The sequence below is a fragment of the Euleptes europaea genome, chromosome 9 (assembly GCF_029931775.1).
Source record: "Euleptes europaea isolate rEulEur1 chromosome 9, rEulEur1.hap1, whole genome shotgun sequence".
NCBI classification, from domain to species: domain Eukaryota; kingdom Metazoa; phylum Chordata; class Lepidosauria; order Squamata; family Sphaerodactylidae; genus Euleptes; species Euleptes europaea.
The window spans coordinates 91,359,689-91,384,978 of NC_079320.1; the positions used below are offsets into that span (position 1 = coordinate 91,359,689).

The following is a 25,290-nucleotide window of genomic DNA, read 5'->3' on the forward strand; positions in this document are numbered from 1 at the left end:
ATGACATGAGGTTGGCTTTAACAAACACTCCGCCACGAATTTTGAAGCTGGTTACCCAGATGCAAGTACAACCATCACATTAAATATTAATTAATTAATGAAATTAGTTAATTAAATATTACGTTGTAATTATATTTTGAAAAAAATCTATTTGTATTGTGTTTTTTATCCTATTGAAAATGTAATTTATGGCTTTATTATGCAAATGTCATTTATGACTTTATTATGCAAATGTGGTGGGGGTCGCAGGTTACTTGGCGATTGTAAAAGGGGGTCACGACTCGAAAAAGGTTGAGAACCACTGACCTAGGGGAACCCTGGAAGGTTCCGAGGTGGCAGCTAGGAGGCACGTGACAAGTGGACATTCAATTGGAACATAAAATCAGCACTCCAGACAAGGGAACTTTATTTATATGGGCATATTTTTGACATGTGCACCTGATACACAGATCTCAGGTATACTTTCCCTATTATCTGCTTTGATTCCTGTTTGCCAGGGGCAGAAACTGTAAGGTGTAGCGGGGGATCAGTGGAATAGAGCTTTCCTCTGCTGGTTGGCTGTCAGAAGCCATTACAAGCGGGCAGAAGGAGCTGCCTAAAATCCCAGATGCCCTCTCTTGCCCCCTCCCCGACTTCTGAATGTTGTCAGAGTTTGTCGACACCCCTCCCCCAACCCGTAAGAATTACTGCTCTTGGCTTAAATGCAGCCAGTAAACTTTGTTTCATCTTTGAATTGGTAGGCAGGACAGCCTTTCTAGTTCTTCTTCCTGTGTAGCTTGAAGACTGCTGGAGCCTTCGCCTGACTACCGCTGCCTTTTGCCCAGAAATATGAACTGGGCCACCAAGGGCTGCCTGCAAAACCTTCTCTCCGCCTGCCGGTCCTTTGCCACAGCTGGGCCACTTGGAGCCTGGCAGTGTTGGGAGCAAGGCGGGGGGTGCAGATGTCCCATAAATATATTCACAGCCTAGAAGAAGAGAAAAGGGAAGCAACTTTTTACAAAGTTCCCTTTCTTATTGGCTGAAGGGAATTCTGAACCCTCTGTAGTTAGTTACTTGAAGGGCTGTCATGTAGAGGATGGTGCCAAGTTGTTTTCTGTTGCCCCAGAAGGTCGGACCAGAACCAACGGGTTGAAAATAAATCAAAAGAGTTTTCGTCTAGACATTAGGAAGAATTTTCTAACAGTTAGAGCGGTTCTTCAGTGGAACGGGCTTCCTCGGGAGGTGGTAAGTGCTCCTTCCCTGGAGGTTTTTAAGCAGAGGCTAGATGGCCATCTGTCAGCAATGATGATTCTATGACCTTAGGCAGATCATGAGAGGGAGGACATCTCGGACATTTTCTGGGCATGGAGTATGGGTCACTGGGGGTGTGGGGGGGAAGTAGTTGTGAATTTCCTGCATTTTGCAGGGGGTTTGACTAGATGACCCTGGTGGTCCCTTCCAACTCTATGATTCTATATAGTGGTTATTTCCAAGCCTGTGCTGACTTCTTGGACAGGCCACTCAAAGCCTTGGCTTTGAGAAGAGTCTCTGAAATGGGGGCTTCAGTGTTTGTAGACATTCGTGAGAACTAACCAGCTGGTCTGTTCCTTTTCCCGCAGCAGATACCTTTTCCTCCTGCATCATGGCCTCTGACCTGGAGAGCAGCCTGACGTCCATCGACTGGCTCCCACAGCTCACCCTTCGAGCCACCATTGAGAAATTAGGGGGCGCTTCGCAGTCAGGCCCACCTGGGGCTGCCCGGAAGTGCCCTCCCGGCTCGCCCACTGACCCAAACGCCACTCTGAGTAAGGACGATGCCGCAATCCATCAGGATGGGAAGCCACGCTACAGCTATGCCACTCTGATCACGTACGCAATCAACTCATCACCTGCCAAGAAGATGACCCTGAGCGAGATCTATCGCTGGATTTGTGACAACTTTCCCTACTACAAGAATGCTGGAATTGGCTGGAAGGTGAGAATGGCCAAGTCTGGACAGTGGCCATCTGCCCCTGCAAGAACCCGTTCAAAGGCACAGGAATTTACTTGTTCGATAATATTATTATTGTTACGCCACCCATGTACTTCATATGTGCTTTACAAAGTGACATAAGAAACACACGGACTACTATATTGAAGAATTTACCTTCTAATTTTTGATGGTTCACATATTTAAACTTGCCAATCTGTTCAGACTTTATTTGCGTGAAGTTCCTCCTGTATTGACATGAGCTACAAATTCATGTGCCCCAGTTACAGCCCTAAATGCTTTTTAAAAAAGAATGTTTTATTAAGTTATCAACAACATAAAACACAACATACAGGACACACAACATACATATTTCATTACATAATTTTGCACATCCTAGACAAGATATATATTTATATAAATCTGAAGTGGGTCTACAATTGGCCTATTTTAAAAGAATATAATTGGAGGTGTATAAACTTATTTCTAAGCAATTCTAAAGTTACCTAATATATTTCTAATTATAGATCAAAAGCCATCTATTGAATCTTGTGGTCAATACTAACAGTATATGACATTAATACTAAAATGGTGGAGTATTACAATTTACCTCTATATCATAACTATATATTTATTACATAAGCCCTAAATGCTTCTGTGCCAGTCTGCAGTAGGTCAAGGCAGTGCCGCGCCATGGGGAGGGCGGGCAGCAGTCCTTGCCATGGGTCTGCTGCTGTCCAGGAGTGCCAGAAACACTTCTGTGATCACCCACTTTTCCTCTTCCTACAGGGCAAAGCCCCCCCCCCCCCGAGCTTTCACGCTTTAGCCAGAGCCTTCTGATGTTGTCCTAGGGTTAAAGTTGTAGGATTGTTGTTCCAGGGCTGACTTACAATTGGGCACCCCCCCCCCTCACTTCCCCCACTTCCCCCCTCTTCACATGTGGAAGAGGCTATGGGCATATTGAACCCATTCGGTGGGGTGGGGGGAGAATGCAAACTGAAACAACCCTGACATGTGAATCATCCCTGAGTAACTTCTTTGGGAGAACTGTGGGCGTTGGTCCCACAGTCCCACAGTCTTTTCCCGTGGCTCAGGTGGCGGCGGCAATAGCAGGGCTGCGACTTGAAGGCACTTTACACACACAAATTAATGAACTGCTGGACTTTTTGCCATTGCAGTACCTCACTGTACTTTATACCAGGGTCTCTAACAAGTAGCTCAGAAGCTTCAGGTGATTTGCCAGCCGCTGCAGAGTGGCTCGTGCTTCCACGACAAGACCCAAGGAAAGATCACAGGAAGGTCTGCTCTAGACTCTTTTTAAAAAGGCTTTTATTTCATAGGATTTTTCTCTGTGCTGCTTCATTGATAGCTTCATTTCTGGTGTTCTTCCTGGTCTGTGCTTTTTTCCCCTAGGACAGACCAAAACTTGGTAAGATGCTGGTGGGAGGGGGAGAAGTAGTTTGGGATATTTCTCATTACTCAGAAGTAGCCCTCATTAAAGAAAAGGTTGATGACCCCTGCTTTACACACAAACCTCCTGTTCTTTGTGTATATATGTTTATATTTTCCCCCCTTTCTTATTAGAACTCCATTCGTCACAACCTGTCTCTGAATAAATGCTTTCGGAAAGTTCCTCGCCCACGGGATGACCCTGGAAAGGTGAGGGAATCTAGCGAGGGCTGGATACAGCCCATTCAGGAGAAGCTGTGTTGTGAGTCAAACCTACAGTTGGCAAAATGTGGCAAAGGTTAATGAGCAGACAAACCAGTAAAATAAATATAAATTCAAGCAGCTATGCTCCTCCTGCCCTGGATTGGAATACGTTTTAAAAATGCCATGCAGATTTCTGGACAGGTAAAAGCTGGTTTTTACTGCTGAGATGGGAAAGAAAGCACTGGGGCTTTGCGTGCAGAGGAGCTGTAGAGAAAGCAGTGGGATGTGGTCTCCCAGGCTGTATTATGTGTTGCTCATGGCCATCAAAAGGAGAAAACAGCGCGTCTTTTTTGAGACTTAGCTGAGTTCCTGCCAGGAGGCATTCCATTTCACATTTTCGCACCAGAACTGCTCTTCTTGCCCAGCCTGTTTTACAATCAGAGATGCCTTCTCCCGAATGCCTCCAAGGGACAAAGGGGAGGAACTAGTTGCGTGTCTGGGGGATGATGCTTGTCACGGTGCTCTTGAGTGTCCTGGGTTGTCCTTTTGTGAAGAGAAGAGTTGCTTTTACATTCCTCTCATCCGTGACAATCTTCTTTCTAGGGTTCTTATTGGACAATAGATACCTGTCCCGACATTTCCCGGAAGAGGCGGCACCCGCCAGAGGATGATGTGAGTGTGACCCCTCCCCGGTCAGTTCGGGGTGGGAGGAATGGTCCGACTTTCCCCCAGAATGCATTGCTGGGGCCATGTCTGTGGCTCTGCTCCACTCGGGCAGAGAAGGAGCCACGTGGAGGGGGAGAATTCCGCTTTCTGAGAATCTTTGCTGTCAGGCTTAATTTTTAAAAAAGTTTCTAGCCACAAATGGTGCACAGGCTTTGGCTGCTGAACTTTTACAACACGGAGGAGAAGCTGAACAGTACAGTGGTCGGGGAGAGGCAGAATTCCTCCTCTGTCCTTCCTCATAATGAGCAGAACCACCACTAGTCGGGGGAAATTTGTTTTAAAAATGCTCCAGTCAACAGGGCAAATTTGCTTACTTTGCATGGTTTTAAGATTTCCTTTTAAATGAAGGTGTGTTTGTTAATTGCCATCAAGCCGCTTCCGACTTATGTTGATCCCATGAATTAATGACCTCCAAAATGTCCTCTCGTGGACAGCCTTGCTCAGGTGTTGCAAATCGGGGGCCGGGGGCTTCCTTGGTTGGGTCCGCCCATCTCACGTTGGCTCTTCCTCTTTTCCGGCTGCCTTCAGCTTTTCCCTGGGCATTCTTGTCTTTTCCAGTGACTCATAATGTGACCAAAGTACGACAGCCTCAGTTTAGTCATTTTAGCTTCTAGGGACTTCCAAACTATGCTACATTTAAAAACAGAAATAATAAAAATAGATTAAAATCCATAAAACACAAATAATAAGATGGCACCCTCAGCTCCCAGCAGAGCTGACTCCCAAGGGCACAGTTTGGAAGTTTGCAATGCAGCAACCTTGTTGAAACGAAGCAGGCCTGAGCCGGGCTGGGTTTGGTCCGTGCTTGGACGAGAGACCGCCAGGGGGATCACTGCGGACACCTGTGGGAAGTGTTCACAAGTAAGATGTGACATTCATGTATCATGGAGAGAGTGTTTGATGACGTGCAGCCAGACCAAAGTGCAATCGAGCCCCTGTTCAAAATTCAGGAGTTCTCAGAGCAGCAAGGGATCCCACACAAACTGTTGGCTGGGTGAGTTCCACTCAGTCACACACTGCCTGGAGCCAGCGGTGCATGAGTGGAGGTGCTTGGGCTTTCAAGCCTTGAGTGTGCATCAGCTGGCTGGCTTTTTTAGCATCGACCGCATGGCCCTGGCCCTTGATAGACTATGTACATGTGTCGAAGGAAGCAAATTTGGTGCGTGACCCTCTGTCTTGGGGTCCAGATGTCTCCCTTGCCCCAGCGTGTTTTGTTCCACGCGCTGGTTGTCTTCTGCCCCTCTGTGTGTGTGTGTGTGCCGAGCCTGCAGCGGGCGGCTTCTCTGCAGTTCTGCCTGCTGCCCACTTGTGCCTGATGCACCTGGCGCTTTCCCATCTCTCCACAGTTATCACAGGACTCTCCAGAACAAGAGGCGAGCAAGAGCCCGCGGGGGGCCGTGCCCGTCAACTCAGACACGTCGCTGTCCCCCGAGTCCACCCCCCAGCTGTCACTGCAAAGCACCTCGCCGATTGGCAGCTACAGTCAGGTAAGTGCTAGTGAGTAGGGAGCAGGAGGGGGAGACCAGAGAAAGGAGCAGGCCGAAGGGGCGGGAGAGAGGAGGATAGGAAAGGACATGGAAAGGGACGGGTGGCTAAGAGGGCATGGCAAGGCTGCCCAAATGGCTTTTGGCATCCTGGGTGAACTGTAATTTTGCCAAACAAACACCCCCCCAACACACACCCACACCCACACACACACACATTTCAGTAGAGAGCAATGTGAGAAATCTAGACTGGGCCAACTGCTCTCTTTCAGAGTAACCTACCTCACAGGGTTGTTGTGAAGATAAAATGGAGGCAAAAGAATTCTGCATGGTGTCCTGAGCTCCTTGGAGGAAGGGGCCAGTAAAAAAGAGGCAGGGCGAAGTTGGGCCTCAGGCAGACCACATCTGCTTAGCTCCAGGATGGTTGCGGGATCGTGTGCCATCCAACCTTTTCTCCCAAGTAGCCCTGCTCTGATGCCTTTAACAGCAGCCTGTCCTGAAAGAAATTAACCATGCAAAGCTTTTCCGTGCCTCTAAAAGCTTTCCCTGCTTAATTACGTCACATCATTGCTGTTAAAGGCACAAAAGTCCAGTGGCCGTTAAAGGCGATCTGAGGTTATTCCCGCCCCCACCGACAGGCACGCAGGGATGCCGGCTGCGTCAGTCTGGAGGGTCTGACGTGTGTCTCTGCATGCGAAAGCACAGCCCCCCCCCCCCGACCAGTTCGGAAGATGGCAGAGAAAAGGTTTTCCTTGGCTTCTTCTGCATCAGTCGGGTGGCTGTGAGGTTGAGTGTGTGTGTGTGTGTGTGTGCACACGCACACACACGGGAGAGAAGACGGGTGGAAGGGCATGGAGTCGGGGGATGGGGGGGTGCCTAACTGCACTTCAGAAGATCCTTGGAACCTCCCCCCCCCCCCACCTGGCCACTTTCTTGCATTTCCTCGTTGGGGGCTCGTGGTGCTGCCCAGGACTGCCTCTTGCTGCAGCAATCCCGACTCTCGATGTGGGGGGGGACTGGCCTGGCTCCCACGGGTGCTTGACCTTATGGCCTTTTGACCCCCCTCCAGCTCGAGCACCTGAGGGGACTGCTTGGGCATGCCTCTGAGAGTGCTGAACACATAAGTGTGTTGAGTTAGTTGGAGGCAAAACTTGTGAAGACGGGCTGCTGTTGAAGCCCCAAAAGGAGGGGGGTGTCGAACTCATTTGTTACCAGGGCCAGGTGTGACATAAATGTCACTTGGCCAGGCAGTGGGTACCATAAAATTTAATGCCAGGTATCGAAGTTACAAACTTTATAGAAGACACAGGCAAAACCAATTAATGATTTTTTACTTAGTTTTAAGCAGGTTTGTATTTTAAGTAAAAAATAATCGTACTGTATTTTCTTTAATTTAACAGTCTTTGATAATTGACACCTCAGGACTGAGGGGGTGGCTGCCTCAGCTGGCGAGACCACAGCGGGCTCCCCAGCCCAGAGCGGGGGGGGGGGGTTGCGTCGGCTGGCTTGTGGGCCTTATCCACCCCTCTCAATTCTGCCCTGGGCCTTATGTTTGACACCCCTGCCCTAAAGGGCCAGCTGTTTGCAGCTGTGCTTGATGCCCCTCGCCCTTTGTCATTTGCAGAGCACGGGGCCTGTGGACGTGGCGGCCACGGTGGCTGGAGGGCAGGGCCGCGAAGGAACTGAGGTGCCACCACCCCACTACAGTACCAGCCATGACTTGAAGTTCTCCTATTCTGAGATCAACTTCCAGGACCTGAGCTGGTCCTTCCGGAATCTGTATAAATCAATGCTTGAGAAATCCTCCTCCTCCCAGCATGGTAATCAATGGTGCCGGACGTGGGTGGGCTGGGGCAGAGGGTGCAAAGGGTGCAAAGAACAGGTGTGCTGCTGGGGGTGGGCAGGATCTCAGGCAAGGTAATTTTCACGTGGAAAAAGACTGGCAGAAAGTGTGGGCAGGAGCTACTCTGGAGACTGGAGGGGGAAAATAACACTGTGACTAGAAATGTGGTTGTTGCTTTGGTAACAAAGGTCGGGCTCCTAGTCTGGTGGGGGCTGGGGCTGCAGAGGGGGCTGGCTTCGCACTTCTAGGAAAGAGGAGCCGTTGAGCTGGTCGCCCCCTGGATTTGCATCCTTTATTTATTTATGATTTTATTTATAACATTCATTAACCACCTTTCTACCTCGCAGAAGTCAATGTAAATAAAACAACAGCTGCAAAAGACACATAAAAGACCACAATTTAAAATCTCAATTAGGACTGCTAATAGATAGCAATAGTCAAATGCAGTCCTCAGTAAAGCAGTCTTCAGCTGCCTCCTGAAGATCAAAAGGGAGGGGGGCCAGGTGCACCTCCCTGGGGAGGTTCTGTAAGTGTGGGGCACCCATCAAAAAGGCCCCCTCTCTTGTGCCCACTGGATGAACCTCTGTGATTGGTGGGAGAGTCAGCAAGGGCCTTAATTCTGGGGCAGGAATGTTTGGAAGAAGATAGTTTTTCAGATAACCCAGCCTCAAGCGGTATAGGGCTTTAAAGGACAAAACCAGTGCCTTGAATTGGGCTTGGGAGAGGATTGGTAGCCAGTGCAATTGCTGTAGTGCTGGGGTCACGTGCTCCCCATAGCTGACCCCGACGAGCAGTCTTGTCATGGCATTCTGCACTAGCTTCAGCCTCTAAACGCTCTTCAAGTGTAGCCCCAAGAAGAGCACTTTGCAACAGTCCAGTCTAAGGCATGGATCACTGTGGATAGATCGGACTGAACCGGGAACAGGCGCAGCTGATGCACCAGCCAGAGCTTGGCGAACGCACCCTGAGCCCCTGCAGCCACCGGGTTTTCTGCAGTGCCTGCAGTGTCAGGCAGCACTCCCCAGCTGCGAGCCCGGCTTTTCAGGGGGAGCGTAACCCCATCCAAGACAGGAGAGGTCCCACGTCCCTGGTCTGCCTTGAGAACCTCCGTCTTGTCCGGAGTAAGTTTCCGCTCGTTCACCCTCATCCGGCTCATTGCTGACTTCAGACACCGGTTCATTCATTCTCAACCTCCTCGAAATTAGGTGGGAAAGGAAGGCAGAGCTGGGCCCCATGTGCATGGGGGTGACACCGCAGCCCAGGCCTCCCGGTGGACCCCCCCCCCCTGAGGCTCCGTCCTCTAACGGCTTCCTCTCAATTCTGCCCTTCAGATTTCTCTTCCCTGCTGGGTGACATGCAGCCCTCCAACCACAACTACTACATGTACCAGCAGCAGCAGCAGATGCCCTCCGCAGTGGGGGCTGCTCCTTCCCTTCACACGCCAACCTCAGAAGGCTGCCCATCCCAGGGTGGCAAGCAGCAAGCCAGCGACAACTACGGCCCGCCCCCCGTGATGTCCATTCACCCCTCTTCGATGCAGCATGGAGGATATCACCAGCATCCGCAGCACCACCCACACTCCCACCCGCAGCAGCCGCAGTCACAGGCGTCCCTCAACAGTGCAAGCTTTGGTGAGTGGCAGAAGGGACCATGGCAGAAGAAGTGAACGGATGGGGCTGTACATTCACCTCTGATTTAGGAGTCCTGCTGGTCTTTGCTTGCCTGTCTGCAAGAGGAACGCCCTCCCTGTGACTTGGACAAAATACAAAGGACAAAATACTTGGACAAAATACACAGTTCATTCCTGAGCGCGCGTCTTAGATGTAAAGCAGGGGTCCCCAACCTTTTTGACGCTGCGGGCTCCTTTGGAATTCTGACACAGGGTGGTGGGTGCATCCACAAAATGGCTGCCACAGAAGGTAGAGCAAACAAAAATCTGAGGGTGGGAGGTCATTCATAACTCGAATAGTAGCGTCTTCATTTCAGGCAGAAGCTCAGTTTAACAATGAGCCTGTTCTAATATGTTCTAAAATGAACATATTTAAAAATATTTTTGTCCCGGGTCATCTACCCGTCCAGGCTCCCGAGATATCCAGCCCACCCAGGCCCCAGCGGCAGACCCCGGGAGAGGGGGGAAGGGCCCTCGAATCCCCACTCACTGGGGAGGATGTCCAGAGAGGCAGCAAGTGGCACCCGGCCAGAGCCGCCGCCCCATGCCCAGGCAGACGGGCCGTGAGCCCCAGCAGCCGTCGACAGGCCCGCTCGTCAGCTGACGAGTGGGGAAAACGGCTCGGACAAACCGCGCACAGCCAGCTGGGCGGGGCAGCAGCCACAATGCCTAGCAGTCCCCAGGCCGGCCGGCAAGCCAGGACCCCAGGGAAACACTGGAAAACCCGCCCATCAGCTGGCAGGCGGGGGGGAGGGACGCAGCGGAGGAGAGAGACCCCAGGGCGGCAGCCGGTCCGGCGGGGAGCCCGCCCCTGTTGCCACAGGGAAACAGTTGGGGAAACGGGGGAGGGAGCAGGCGTGGGGAAGGAAAGCCTGAAGGAGGAAAGACCCACCCAGGGCAAGAGAAGCTCAGGGTGGGCGGAAGGGCCCGGGGAGGGCAAGGACGAGGCCCATACCCTCTGGGAAAACTCTCCTGGCGAGAGGAAGAGGGACAGGGGGAAACATTTGTAGGCTCGAGTTGAGGCGGAAGGGGGAGGAGCCCCAGGGGGGAGGAAGTATAAAACAGCAGAGGGTGGAGGCCGAGGAGGAAGCTGGCTGGTTCTCCTATTACTACAAGCTCTGTATCAGGGATACCAAGCTGGCCTGCTCAGAGGAGGAAAGTTCCTCATCCTCTTCTGAGTGGTCTGAGGCCGAGGAAGTCCTCGCTGCTAAAGCTCCAGAAGCCGCGACGTGAGCTCAGACATGGGAAGGGCCTCTTGGGGGAGTGGCCTCACCAGAGAGGTCACGACAATTTTCTTGCATACACGTTCAGTCGCACAAGGCAGATCCTTGTGCTGTGGTGGCAGCTGCTGTCAAGACAACATTTTAAATAATCTCACAGCCAATCGGATTTCCAGTGGTCAGGCTGACGCCCTGCTGAGCAAAAGCCCCACCTGGCCCCACCCACTTTCTAAAAACATTTGGTGGATGCCAGGAACAGTGCCAGCAGATGTCGATCCACCCGTGGGCACCATATTGGGGGCCCCTGATGGAAAGCAGGACTGTGACAGATCTGTTTTTACTAATGAGGAGTGTGGAATGCGCTCATCGGAGAGCCACAGTGGGGGCTGCCTTTGGTTTCTTCACAACGTCCTCTCCTAAGGGGCAGTAAAAACACTAAGGTGGGGGAGGCACATTTGCACGATGAGAGACTCCCAGAGGTTCTCTGCTGGGTCTGAACCAAGATGTCCTAACCCTAACCCAAAGGCAGGATCTCGTAGCAGGGGCTTTCTTGCGGCCCCGTCAGTCTGCTGAAGCAGAATCAGAGTGGGGTGGTTTCTGCTCTCCTTTCCAAGAAAGAGGTCTTGTCCCAGTCCAGTTTGGGGATCCCATGTTGACGTAAATTAAACTAGGGAGAGGAGCAGCGTTCAGGTGCACGAACCAGGAGACTCTTTTGAGGGGACAGGCCCTTCGCTACTGCCAAGGCTGTGACTGTCGTATGTTTCATATCCTTTGAGGCAAGAGTTAGGGGAAGAGAGGTGTCGGGCCCTTTTAACCGACTTCTGCATCTTGTTCTCCAGCATTTCCCCCTGATTGGTGCTCCAACATTGATTCCCTGAAAGAAAGTTTCAAGATGGTGAACCGATTGAACTGGTCAAGCATTGAACACTCTCAGTTCTCAGGTAGGTGACGGATTGTGTTACCTGACTTCCTTATGCCCCTTCACACTCTGTCTTTCAGGCAGCACCCTGGTAGAAAGGGCAAAAGGTGGACGATGCAGAGGTAGCTGTAGACGTGGAGACAGCAGAGTAGGGAAGAAGCCTTTGGGCAGGGGTGGAGAGCAGCACCAACTCACAGTTTCTGACCTGTCTATTTCTCCGGCCCCCTGCAGAGTTGATGGAGAGTCTACGCCAAGCTGAGCGTAAGAACTGGACCCTCGATCAGCATCACATTGCCAACCTCTGCGACTCCCTCAATCACTTCCTTACCCAGACCGGCCAGCTCCCTCACCTGGGAGGCCCACAGCAGCCCCCCCGGATCTCCGAGTCCTGTGCCATGAACAGTGGCAAGCAGGAGCAGCCCATGAACCAAGGTACCGAGAAAGGGGGTCTGTGAGGGGGCACGGCAGGAGCTGGAACCGGGGTTGTCCTGGCTCAGGGTTGGCTGGACCGCATGAGATTCAGACTCAGGGGCGAATCTTGTGCTTTCGTCATACCCGGTCACAGTTGCAGTCAGGTCCTGAAGTCTTGCCCGTCCTTGGCTCCTCCATCCTGGTCTTTGAGTGAGTTGGGGAAGTAGAGGCAGTGAGCAAACGAGAGTAGTACATGTTTCCGAGGGCTTTGCTGTCTTCATAGTTGCTGGCCATGCTTCATGGCGAGGTGGGCTGCATGAGTTGTGTTCTGCCAAGTACTGCTGGGATAAAAATGAATGCATCCATCTTGGATACGCTCAAGTTTGTGGAGTATTTGTTGCTAAGCATGTTCAACATTATCCTGCCTGTAGGAGGTGCGCATGCTAAGGCACATTTCAAGCTCATGTGTGTGCCTCTTCTGAAAGGATCAGGGTTTGAAGTGCACATTGCTCTGCCCTGCCGTACCTAGTATGGTGTCCGGTACGAAAAAGTCAGCAGATTGGGAGAGCTGCTGATCATGTTTCACTATACAGTTAACAAGCAGCAGATGTAAACTGCCAAAAGAAGCCGCTCTGCTAGGAGTCCCATTATGATTCACCCAGGAAACTCAAGGAGACATCAGAGAGCCGTTTTGACCCGTTTGCTGTGAAGGAGTGGAAAACTTCCTATTTTCTTGAAATTCAAAAGTTTACCCAAGCCTTTAATGTTTCTGAGGGTCCAACCCCCCCCACACACACACACAAGGGGGTGAAGCTGCACGTGATTAATTACTCCATCATTTCTGAAATGCCTTTTAGCGTAGAGGCGTACGTCACAATAACATGGTCTGTGGGATAATGATGGCCGTGCTCGGAGCTACTGATCCATTTTGGGAGGAGGAGGAGGCGCTGAAGCTGCCTTCACTGTACTGTAGGATGAGAATGTTGTGTCTGAAATTCTAGCAGGGAAGGTGTGTAAGAAGAGCAGTTGAAGCACCTACATCACTGCGGCTTTGCCCTTCTCAGATGCTGCATCAGTGAGTTTTACAGACAGCCTGGATAGATGAAGGAAAGGTGTAAACATGAGGTAAATAAATTACCTCAAAGTTTACAAGGAAATGATTCCCAAGAAACAAAATCAGTCCACAAAGACGCAGTAAAAACACTGGAAGATTTTAATGTCCTGGTCAAAACGGAAGCGTTCAAGACTAAAGAATCTGAAGAAAAACCAACATTCAGTGTGGCTCTACAATACATGCACATGGTAGGCACATTGCTCTTGTTTATTTGATCCATCCGGCCTGCCAGTTGGGAGTTACACCTTGCTTCATTAGAAGAGTTCACAGAATATTTCTTGGCCCTTTATCTGATAAACTGTCCAAGTATAATAGCACGGTACTTAGTAGACATGGAACAGCTTGAAGGCAAACATGAAATTAGTTAATGAAAGGAAATTGGGTAGTCGACAAAACAGAAGTACTCCTTTGTTCTTTAGGTTCAGGTGAAGCTCTAGAACATGAAAACAGGGATATGAAGGTAATTGGTGGTGTAAACGTAACACAGAAGAAACAGGCTCTAGCCAGATTCTTTCTAGCCTCTCCTGAGCTGTCAAGATGTCTGCAGAAGCTAAGAAAATGGTAGGAATCACAGATCAGGCAAGATCCAGACATCACCGCCTAACGGCGATCAAAGCCAAACGTCAAAAAGATGTGCAGCGCATCTCCAGCACCATTATGGTATCAACCAATCCTGTAACATATGATGGCAAAGAACTCATTGATGTCTCAAACCAAGGCAGTTTTTATCAATGCGATTCAAAAGGACACATCAAGAATAGCAGAAAAGGGATGTCAAATGTATGACAACTTCAAGAAGGAGTGGATCAAAATGGATAGTTGCAACCTGTGGGCAGCAATGAAAAAAAAGAATCTAAAGTTGTGTAAAACTGCACACGAAACTGTGAAAACCAAAGTATCAGATACCGTAGCGCAGTTGAAGGCAGATAGTTCATTGTTCACTTGTTTGATAATAGCATCATGATGTCGCACCGACATCCATCCAAAGGAAAATCTGAGTAAGTATCTCTACCGGACCTCATTCTATGTTCAATTGAGGTGACACAATGAATTTACCTTCAAACAAAAGCAAGCTAATGGAAGAGCAAGAGTGTGCGTAAACACTGAAGGGACAGAGCTTCCTCCATTTGTGATCAAAGACAAATTTCCAGAGCAGAATTTGGTAAAGCAAGAAAATATTCAATCCCTAGATGATGCACTGTTTCTTCCACTTGGAGAGGTCATCTGTACCAGAGCAAATGAGTTCTAAATCATTTTCTGTAGCTGTCCTTGATGGAAAGGCAGAGTTGCTAGCATTGGAAAACCCAGTTTATGTGAAAACATGCCATCACCTTGCAATAGAATTCATCAAGATTATAGAACTCACTTTATTGAAATATGTGATTGGGGGAAAATGGTTGCGGACTAATAATTTCTCCAGATTTCTTTGCAATGATGGACTAAAACTCTTTTGAAACGATAGTAAGAGAAGAAGTGTGTGTTAAGTGCTATAATAGCTATTATTGCCAATTTTGTCTTGTAATTTGAGAAGAGATACTCATATGTGTAGTGATTGGTTCATTTCTAGAAAGGAAACTAATGCAACCCAAAACTGACCAGTGTTTTGTGAAAAATTAAGCTGTATATTACAGGTTTTTTCTTTTTGATCAGAAAAAGTTGCTGTTGTGAGTTTCTCTGTGCCTGGGGAAGGAGCAACTGGCCAGATTTTTTTAACCCATCAGGAAACATCCCCAGTTTCGTGAACTGAAGATGACCATAGTATAAAGCTATAGATAGGCATTGGGGAACACATAGAAGCCATTGAGAGTATCCCTGGTTTCCTTGCTGCAAGCAAGTCACTGGGACTATTATTTCCCCCTTTTCTCTGCTAGTGAACTCCTATGGTCAGCCGCAGCCTCCGCATCTCTATTCTGGACCATCTCCAATGTACCAGATTCCCACCCAGGACTCTCCAGCATATAATCGTCCAGGTAAGGAGGCAGTGTTGAAGTACCTTTTGAAGGCTAAATGTTGAAGAACCTCTTTGCATTACATCTGCCACTGAGGTCCCTCTGGAAATGAGAGTGGCACGGATAAGATCTCTGTTCTCTGCAGTGATCCCTCTGTTTCCAAGAAAGGGGAGTGATTGGTAGGATAGGATGAAGAAAACTGTAGATAGTTAAGCTTCATCAGTGTCACGTCATTACCACTAGACGTGCGTCAAGAGAGAAGCAACCTTAGAGAAAAATACCAGCTGAACTCATCTGGCAGTGACATGACACTGATGAACCTGGTAACCATCTACAGTTTTCTTCATCCCACCCCACCAGTCACTCTCCTTTCTTGGAAGGAGAGCCCCCACCCCTCATTCCTCTGTGGCCCTCTTCTCTCTGCTCTTTTTGCTGTGCTGGGGCATGGGCCAGAGACGCCAGGGTCTTGTGTGTGAGAGGAAGATCTGCAAACAGTTAACTGATTTGTTTTATTCTGATTTGTTTTATTCAACAAAGTTGAATTCCCTCGAGGTAGAATTTGGCTTTCCTTGCAACACAAGTTCCCTGCCTTAGTCATGGTGTGTCTCTTCCTTGGCTCCCCTCCTAAAATTGATGCTGCTTATAAAATTTCACTCAAATGAACCTTACATCTATGTGCAGGATTACTTGAACAATGGTCTGTTGTGCTCCTTCCATTGCCTAGCCAGAAGGGGACCGGCCTACAGATGTGAAGGCCTGGGGTGGGGGGAACAGAACCTTTTTTAAAAAAAAATTTTTTTCCAAGGACTTCCCCCCCCCCCCCCATTGCTTCTGACAGAAAATTTAGGGGAGCACTGGAAAAAAACCTGTTTTAGGAAAATACTCCTTAAGGCAAGGTTTTCACACTCAAATTGAATAGTATGGAAAAATCGGAGGACTTTCCGAATTTTCCAATGGAAACATTGGGAAATATTGGGGATCACTGAAAAAATAACAACCCCAAACCTCATTTTGAAGACATATGCAGTATTTTCAAGATTTTTTGTTTATATCATTTTGGCAATACTTAATACGCTATAATATGTTTAATGGTAATACATTATTAAAGAGTTCAGTGTTTTCACTGTTATGAAGTTTGCTTAATATCTAAACGTTATGACGTTTTCTTAATATCCAAATTTTGCTTAATATCCAAATATGCTGGCAGTCCTACTTATTGTGACTGTATGAGGGAGTGTCTGTCTAAAAATAATACATTTGTAATTTTTCTTGTAAAAAATTAAGGTATTTATATTTCTAACTTCCATAAATATGCCAAATAGTAAAACTTTATGTGCTAATTAAGTTACAAATTGTTAATGTCAAACCAATAACAAGCTTAGGTTTAATAGGAAAGCAAGTATTGTTGATATTCCTATTTTCCTTTTATTCTAAAGAAAGGGGTGGGAAACACATCTCCCCCCAGCTTCAAAATTTCTGGACATTTTATGCCTCTAGACCAGGGTATTGTCTGCTCCTCTAGGAACCTGCCCAAATGGCCTGTCTCAGCTAGAGGGAGGGGTCCAGCAGCGACCAGGCAGGGAGCCAGAGGCCGGAAAAGCTCCCCTGCCGGTGGGCTGGCCCAGGAGGAGGCAGGCAGCGCAGCAGCCTTCCAGGCAGCGGCAGGTCAGCCCCAGGGTTGTGGGTGGGGCTGCTGCTGCCAGGAGCAGGAATTGCCCTGCTGGGTTGGAGAGGAGCACCTGCCAGGGCTGGATCCAGGAGCAGTTGCTCTCCAGCCTCACGTGGCTGCAGTGTAGCAAAGATTGGGAGGAAATGGAGAAGGGGGTGGAAACGCAAGGACTTGGCAGAAAAGGCTGAGTGAAGACTACAAGAGGAGGTAAGGTGGAAATAGAGGAAGAGATCACTTGCATGACTGTGGTCACTTTGCGGAGTTTGTCTCCCAGCACACATTGGGGAAGATGAAGTCACCCATAACTACCAGGACTTGTTGTTTGGATACCCTGTCAAGCTGCTCAAGGAAGGGCAGCATCCACCTCCTTACCCTGGTCAGGAGGTCTGTAGCAGACTCCAAACACAAAACTATTTGTCTTTCCTTTCCTTATCCTCACCCAGATACTTTCCACTGGGCTGTCACCCCTCTGCCAGTATTTCATGACAAGCAAACCCTCTCCTCACATACAGCTCCACTCTGCCACCTCTTCAACCTTTTTGTTTTTTCTTGAACAACTCCTATCCATCCACTACTACATTCCAGTCTTGGGAGTCACCCACCAAGTCTCTGTAATGCCTACAAAATCATATCCCTCTGTCTGCATTAGAAGTTCAAGCTCTTCCTTCTTATTGCCCAAGCTTTGGGCATTGGTACATCGACACCTGAAGGCCCCGCACCTGTGGCTCCTTTAGATCTGTCCCTCCCAGGTGGGCCTCTGCTATTTTTTTTAATTTGTAGGTTTTTTTTTTAACTTGCACATACAAACAAATACAATACAATTCGTAACTATTCAACATCACACATTATGATAAATTGGATCAAGAGGTAATGACTTTAAGAATAGTAGGTTAAACCTTTACCCATTGGAACGTATTGAGTAGTTAAAACAGGTATTTAAAATCGGGAAAAGCCACCATATCAAATTTTTCTAGGATTGGAAACCATGTTTCTAAGAAAAGTGACTCCAGTTGAGGTTTTCCATTTGCTGTTCTTTTTCTGATATTTTTTCCATAATCAGGAAGTCTTTAATACGATTCAGCCACATAGAAACTGTGGGAGGATTTTTGTTTCTCCATTGTGATGCTATTATTATTTTTGCTATAGAAATAAGAATTTGTATGAGCTGGATTCTAATCTTGGGAATTTTGGGATCATATCCTTGATTTAGTAATATGAGTTCTGGTTGTTTTGGTATGGAATAACCTGTGAGTAAAAGGATTTCTCTTAGAATATCGTCCCAAAAAGAATTAATGTGTTTGCATGACCACCAACAATGTAGGTAGGTACCCAGACTACCACAATTTTTCCAACACTTTGGAGAGAAGGAGTTATTAATATGGTTTAATTTCACAGGAGTTAGATACCACCTTGTCAACAGTTTCACCATTTGCATCTTGACAGATACTATTCTTGATGTAAAAACTGTATGATTTCCAAGTTTGTGACCAATGTTTGTCTAAAATTATTTTTCCACAATCTTTGTTCCACTTAGTTAAGTAGGTAATAACTCCTTTTTCTAATGTTTTCCCCAGGAAAAAATGATAAAAAGTTTTAAGATTAGGCCTTTTTGTCAATTGGTGTGTAATTTAACCAGAGTTTCAAAATCAGTTAGGGTTTTTTTAAAAGCTTGTAAAAATTGTTTATTATTACATAAATGTTTTAATTGGAAATATTGAGACCAGGGTAACTTAGAGCTAGTACCAGCTTCAATTCTAGATTTATCTAAAAGATGTCCTGCTTTGATGATGTCTTCAAAGGTAATTTTCCCATTTGTCCTCCACCAAGTAAAGTCATTAGTGCTAAAAGCTGGCTTAAACCATTTTTGTCCTGTAAAGGGGGATATTCTAGATGGATAGGGCGCTAAAGTTTGTCGATATTTGTCCCAGATCTTTATACTGAAATTAAGAAAGGAATTCTGAGTTGTTCTATTTGATCTATCAGTGGGATTATTCCAGAGGAATTCAAATATTGAGATTTGTGTTCCGCCAGAGAATTCCAAGTCTAACCAGTCCGGGGCAGGCTTATATTTCATTAGTACTATTATATTTTTGAGGTGAATAGCCTCATGGTAGAGGCGGATATATGGGACATCTAGGCCTCCTTTTGCAGATGGAGACCGAAGTGTATTTAGTGAGATTCTTGGTTTGTGATTATTCCAAATGAACCTTTGGATCTTGTTTTGCCAATACTTCCAACAGGAGTAAGAAAACATTGATGGGAGAGATCTAAATAAGAATATAAAGTGGGGAAGAATTAAACTTTTAATAAGGTTAATTCTTTCAAATAGGGAAAGCTGTATTCTTTGAAATTCCAAGTATAACTGGTTGAGTTTCTGATTTATTTTAGTTATATTGATTTTTTCTAGATCAGCAATATTGACAGGGATCGACAAACCTAGGTGGTTCCAAGTTGTAGACACCCACTTGTAGTCAAAATTCTCTTTGATTGTTGAGAAGGATTTAGGTGATAAATGTATAGGGTAAAGTTCACTTTGATTTTTGTTAATTTTTAAACCTGAAATACTGGCAAAATGCCCAATAGTTTCATCCATGAAGGGGAGTGATAAGCAGGGTTCTGTGATATAAAGAACCATATCGTCTGCGAACAGTGACAATTTGTATGTCTTGTTTCCTACGCTAATACCTTCAATTTTTGAATTAGTTCTAATGTGATGGGCGAGGGGCTCAATCGCTAATGCAAACAATAATGGAGACAAGGGGCACCCTTGTCTGGTTCCTCTGTGTAGTCTGATTGATTCTGAAGTCAATCCATTAACTTTTATTTTAGTAGTGGGTGAGTGTAACTTGCTTTGATTGCTTGCATAAATTTTGGCCCAAATTGCATTTTCTCTAATAAAAGTTTTAGGTAATTAGTTTCTACCGAGTCAAACGCTTTTTCAATATCTAAAGAAATGATGACAGAATCAGTTTTCAAGCTTTTGCAATATTTAATGATGTTCAAGGTTTTCCTGATAATTGTTTGTTAGCTGCCTCTGTGGAATGAAGCCTGATTGGTCTGTATTGATATAGTTGCCTATAAACCTGTTCAGTCTGGCTGTTAAAATTGATGCAAAAATTTTTGAATCTTGGTTTAAAAGAGAAATGGGCCTGTATGAGGATGGATTTGAGAGGTCTTTTCCTGGCTTTGGTATTAAAATTGTGGCAGATTCCGACCAGGAGGGGGGAGTTATTGCCCTTTCCATTACCATATTGCAAATTTCTGTAAAAGGAGAAGCGAGTAAATGAGAAATTTCTTTGTAAAATTCTGATGGAAAGCCGTTAATTCCAGGCGCCTTGTTAATTTTTATTTTTTTTAAAGTATCTAAAACTTCTTGGGGGTTTATGGGTTGATCTAAGAGTTTTTGGTAATAACCTGATAAGCGATTGGTATAATCTATTGTATTTAGATAGTTCTCAATTTGTTGAGTGTTTGGTCTATCTTTTGTTTAATTTCAGTCGAGTTCTCCAGGCCAAAATTTTTAATGATTTAGGGCCAGAGTGCCAATAGCGCTGCTTCATAAATAATATGTTTTTTTTTTAATTTGGGAGGATTCCAAGAGTTCGAGTTTTTTCCTTTCTGTTGATAATTTTTTATAAATAGATTTACTTCCCGTTTGCTTATGAAGATGTTCTAGATTAGTACCGGTAATAGTAGTTGTGATGTTTTGTCTAATCTGATTTTTTTCTTTTTAACTGCTGAGGCCATGGCAATGAATTTTCTCCTCAATACAGCTTTAAGGTTATTGGCAGAGCTACTCCACAATTCCAGTTGAGGTCTAGATAATTTTTTATTTCAAGTTCGATTTCTTTTGCAATAGAGCCGTCTGTCAGCAAGTTTCTGTTGAGAGACCAATTGTAATTTTTTATATTGGTTTTGGGATTTTTTTATTGTGGTCTCAACCCAATGGTGATCAGTCCATAACTTTAGTCCTATCTTTGTTGAGTTGAATAGAAGTAATTTTTTTTTGAAATCAAGATATAATCGATTCTAGTGTATGTCTCAAATTGTGAGGAATAATAAGTGTAATCTCTGCAATTGGGATTGTGGACTCTCCACAAATCAATCATATTAAATTTTTGAAGTGTTATGGCTAATTTTGATGTATTGTTTCCCAGCTCAGATGGGGAACTACGTTTTTTGTTTGTGATTTTAGACCTATTTAAATGAGGGTTGTTAATAATATTGAGATCTGCTCCCATAATAACTTCTCCCTCTTTGAAGTTTTCTAATTTCATAAGAACATTCTCAATGAATTGAGTTTGATTGATGTTTGGGACATATACTGATGCCAAAGTAATTTTGACGCCATTTAATAAGCCTGAAACAAAGATATACCTACAATTATAGTCTTTACTAGTTTTTTGTAGGGTAAAATTAACATTACTGGAAATTAAGATGGCAACTCCTCTTGATTTGGATGTGCCAGAAGCATATAATGTCTCAGCCCATCTCTTTGATTGGAATGGTTGTGTTTTAGATTTTTTTAAGTGAGTTTCCTGGAGGAAAACTATATCCGGGTGTTCTTTTAGAATCACAGACTGGATACGCTTGGCCTTGATCCGATTATTTAAACCTCTACAGTTGAGGGAGATTATTTTGTGCAACATCAATAACAATTTACAAAGTTATTATAACTTTAAAGACTTATCTAAATTTCAATTTACTTATTAAACTAAACTAAACTAAACTAAGCCCCTCCGGAAAAGGCTATACCCAAACATACATACACACAAATTAAATAGGTGTATTAAACTCACCCTTGTTATTTAACAGTAGAAAGCACTTAATTCTATATCTAGCCTATTAAAATACAGGGTTAATAATGACACCTGTAGCCGGGGGGGTTATAATAAGGGGGAGAAGATCAAACGACCCTGAACTGCACCACATAAGCTTGTTAATATATGCAAAAGCCGCAAATTAAGTTTTAAAGTATGCTCAACAGTCTGGGGTTTTGTTATCATTTTTTTGGTGTGAAATGCTTTTTCAGTTCTGTGGAGCCTTTAGTTGATTGAGTTTTCGCCAGATCTTCATTCAAGGTTTCCTTTGTCTATCTGTAAGTCTTGAAGGAGTTTGTAACCTGAGTCCAGGTCTTCAGCTGTGAAGGTATGGCCGTTTTTTCGTACCAAAATATTTGAATTAGGCAGCCATTTGTATCTTGTAGATGCTGCTGAAAGAGAGGATGTGATGGCTTACAGGATTCTTCTTTTAGCAAGGGATTCCGGTGCAAGATCTGGGAAAACTTTGATTTTCAACTGTTTAAAAAGAAGAAAACCTTTAGCTCTGGCCTCGTTGTAAATCTTGTTTTTGGTTCTGTTGTCTGATATTTTCACTAAAATGTCTCTCCTTAATGTTGAGTCTGGTTTAGGAATGGGGCCTGATCTATATGCTTGAGCAATATAGGGAGCTACCCCATCCTCCAAGTTAAATATATTAGCTAACCAATTAGCTATGAATATTTCCAGAGGTTCGGATTGTTCCACCTTCTCAGGGAAGCCTCTAAGTTTCAAATTATCTTGACGCAGTTTATTCTCCATAATGATTATTTTTTCTTTCAAGATGACCTCATTGGACTGCAAAGCTCTGATCTCTTCTTGAGCAGTTATCCCCAGCTCTAATGCTGTTTCTGCAGTTTTATCTGTTTGCTTTAAGTTATTTTAAAGCTCTAGAAGAGAAGAAGAAATAGGTTGGAGTAATTCTTCCATCCTACTTACAATTTTGTGCTCGAGTTGGCGAAGGGCAGTCGTTATTTGATTTTCCAAGGCTTCTGGAGCTTGTTCTTTGCACTTTTCTTCCAGCTTAACTTGTTCGGCGGTGTAAGCCCTTGGTCCAAAAGAACCAGAAACCCACATCATAGACAATCAGGTCCAAAGAAGCTGGTCTTTACTGGTCAAATAGATTAACAGAGCATAATAGGAAAGGTGACAGCAATGAAGCCTGCTGGCTCAAGCTTGGTAATATAAAAGCACAGAAAAGGCAAGAGATTACAAAACACAAACAGCGCTGTGATTCCCACAGCTTCAAACGGGGCAGGAAGTCATAACAATCCTTGGGCATAGACAGTGGGAAGTGAACTTACAGAGATACAGAACGTCACCTGAGACACAGAAACCGAGATACAGGCCTGCCTGACATTCTGCCCCCCTTAAGGCCCCCTCCTGCCTTGCAAGGGGGCCGGCTTGTCCGGGTAGGCGGAATGAAAGGCGTTGACTAAGTGTGGGGCGGAGACGTCCTGTGCACGCACCCACTCATCGTAGGCTGGAGGGAAGTGCTTCCAGCGGATTAGGTATTGCAGAGCTCCATGCCGTATACGTGAATCCAGGAAGCGGTATGGGGTTTTAGGAGGCTGACATGGAATACAGGGTGAATACGTTTCAAGGTTTTGGGGAGAGTCAGTTCCACAGTCACGGGGTTAATGATCCGGGCAATGGGATAAGGTCCAACGTATTTGGCACTGAGTTTGTGGCAAGGACGGGTGGACCGCAGGTTTTTGGTGGAAAGGTAAACTAAGTCACCAACTTGAAAGTCCTTACTGGGGGAGCGATACTTATCGGCTTGCGCTTTATATTTCCGCTTGGCTTTGTCCAGGTTGTTAACCAGCCAGGGCCATGTAGTACGGAGGGCATGTGCCCATGAAGCTACATCTGGATCCCCCTCCCCCTCGGCCACCTCCCCAGAGGCAAGAGGACCGAAGTCCTGACCATACACAGCATAGAAAGGGCTGAAGCCGGTAGATTGATGTACAGCATTATTGTAAGCATATTCTGCGAAAGGTAACAGGTCAACCCAGTTATCTTGATGGTAATTGACATAGCAACGTAAATAACATTCTAAAACAGCATTGACACGTTCAGTTTGCCCATCCGTTTGGGGATGGTAAGCACTAGACAACCCTTGTTCCACCCCCACCAACTTAAGAAAAGCTTTCCAAAATTTAGCTACAAAACTACTCCCGCGGTTGCAGATTATCTTGCGCGGGAACGAATGCAACCGGAAAACATGTGACACAAAGAGGCGGGCCAACTTTGGGGCGGAGGGGATCCCCGCACACGGGACCAAATGTACCTGTTTGGAAAATAAGTCAGTAATAACCCACAGCACAGTTTTACCCCCGCTAAGTGGGAGATCCGTCATAAAATCCATGGCAATGACTTCCCAGGGCTTGCTGGGGATTTCTAGTGGTTGCAGCAGTCCCGGAGGTTTGCCTTGAGGCCGTTTGACCGTAGCACAGATAGGGCAGCTGCGAATGAAGAAGTCCACATCAGAACGCATCCCCCCCCCACCAGAACTGTCTGCGCAATAAATGAAGGGTTTTCAGGAACCCAAAATGTCCCGCGGTTTTAGCTACATGGGCTAACTGTAGGACTTCTCTGCGAAGTATTTTAGGCATGTATAGTTTCGAGTCTTTGTACCAACACCCACCTTGCTCAAGTACTCCTTGGGGCAGGGTCTGGGCAGTGCTTTCGGCTAAGCACTGAACACGCAGGGAGTCCAGGAAGGTGTTGGAAAGGGTCATCCCCCCTCCCTTCGCTGTAGACGGTGCTGCAGGAGCTAGGGGGGGGAGATCGGCAGCTGCGGAGGATCGGCCACAGGCGGTGCGAGGGGCGCCGGTGGGGGAGCTGGCTGATTAGGGCTCCTGTCGGCTTCTGCACGGGGTGCAGGCTGAGGTCGAGTTTGGGATCGAGTTTGAACTGCTAGTCCGGGAAGGGCACTTCTGTGCGCCGGGGTGAACAAAGAGTCTGTCGGTCGCTCAAGTTTCATTGGGTATTGAGGCAATCTGGAGAGGGCATCAGCCAGTACATTTTGCTTCCCAGGCACGTGTTTAAGGACAAAACGGAATTGAGCGAAGAAGTCCGCCCAACGCTGCTGTTTTGCGGACAATTTGTGGGTCCCCATGAGGGCAGCTAGATTTTTGTGATCAGTCCAAACTTCAAAGGGGACCCCGGATCCCTCCAGGAATTGTCTCCACAGAGTAAGGGCATGATGGACGGCAGAAGCCTCTTTCTCCCAAATGGGCCAGTTCAGTTGAGAATGCGCAAACTTTTTTGAGAAGTAGGCACAGGGGTGAAGGAGACCGTCCGGTCCTCTCTGGAGAAGGGCCCCCCCATGGCTACGTCGGACGCATCGACCTGTACAATAAACATTTCATTTGGATCAGGGTGCTGCAGCACTGGTTCAGAAGTAAAAAGTCGTTTGAGGGCTACAAAGGCTGATTGGCATTGGGCAGACCAGAGTATCTTGGCAGAGGGCGTTGCTGAAATCCCTTTACCCTTTGTTTTGAGGAGATCAGTAATTGGCAGTGCCACCTGAGCGAAATTAGGGATGAAACCACGGTAAAAATTGGCAAAGCCTAGGAATTGTTGCACCTGTTTGCGGGTAGAGAGTGGAGTCCAGTCAAGCACCGCTTGGACTTTAGTAGGGTCCATGCTGAGGCCCTGATGTGAGATTATGTATCCCAAGAAGGTTATTTTTGTCTGGTGAAATTAGCATTTGGACAGTTTAGCATAGAGCTGGTGGTTGCATAGACGTTGCAAAACTTCCTTGACCAGAGCAACATGCTCTTCCATGGTTTTAGAATAAATAAGGATATCGTCCAAATAAACCACCACGCCGCGGTACAGCAAATCGTGAAGGATTTAATTA

At 46.4% G+C, this 25,290-nt stretch overlaps 1 protein-coding gene across 1 annotated transcript in view; it reads left to right on the forward strand.

The window, feature by feature from the left end:
- Positions 1-1,621: 1,621 nt before the first annotated feature.
- The window catches only part of FOXJ2 (forkhead box J2), a 31,134-nt gene continuing 7,465 nt past the window's right edge, over positions 1,622-25,290 (forward strand). The window contains exons 1-9 of the mRNA XM_056855903.1: positions 1,622-1,954; positions 3,533-3,607; positions 4,205-4,273; positions 5,674-5,814; positions 7,436-7,631; positions 8,986-9,285; positions 11,383-11,484; positions 11,694-11,894; positions 14,859-14,957. Coding sequence (XP_056711881.1) covers positions 1,622-1,954; positions 3,533-3,607; positions 4,205-4,273; positions 5,674-5,814; positions 7,436-7,631; positions 8,986-9,285; positions 11,383-11,484; positions 11,694-11,894; positions 14,859-14,957 — 1,516 coding nt within the window. The remainder of the gene's footprint in view (positions 1,955-3,532; positions 3,608-4,204; positions 4,274-5,673; positions 5,815-7,435; positions 7,632-8,985; positions 9,286-11,382; positions 11,485-11,693; positions 11,895-14,858; positions 14,958-25,290) is intronic.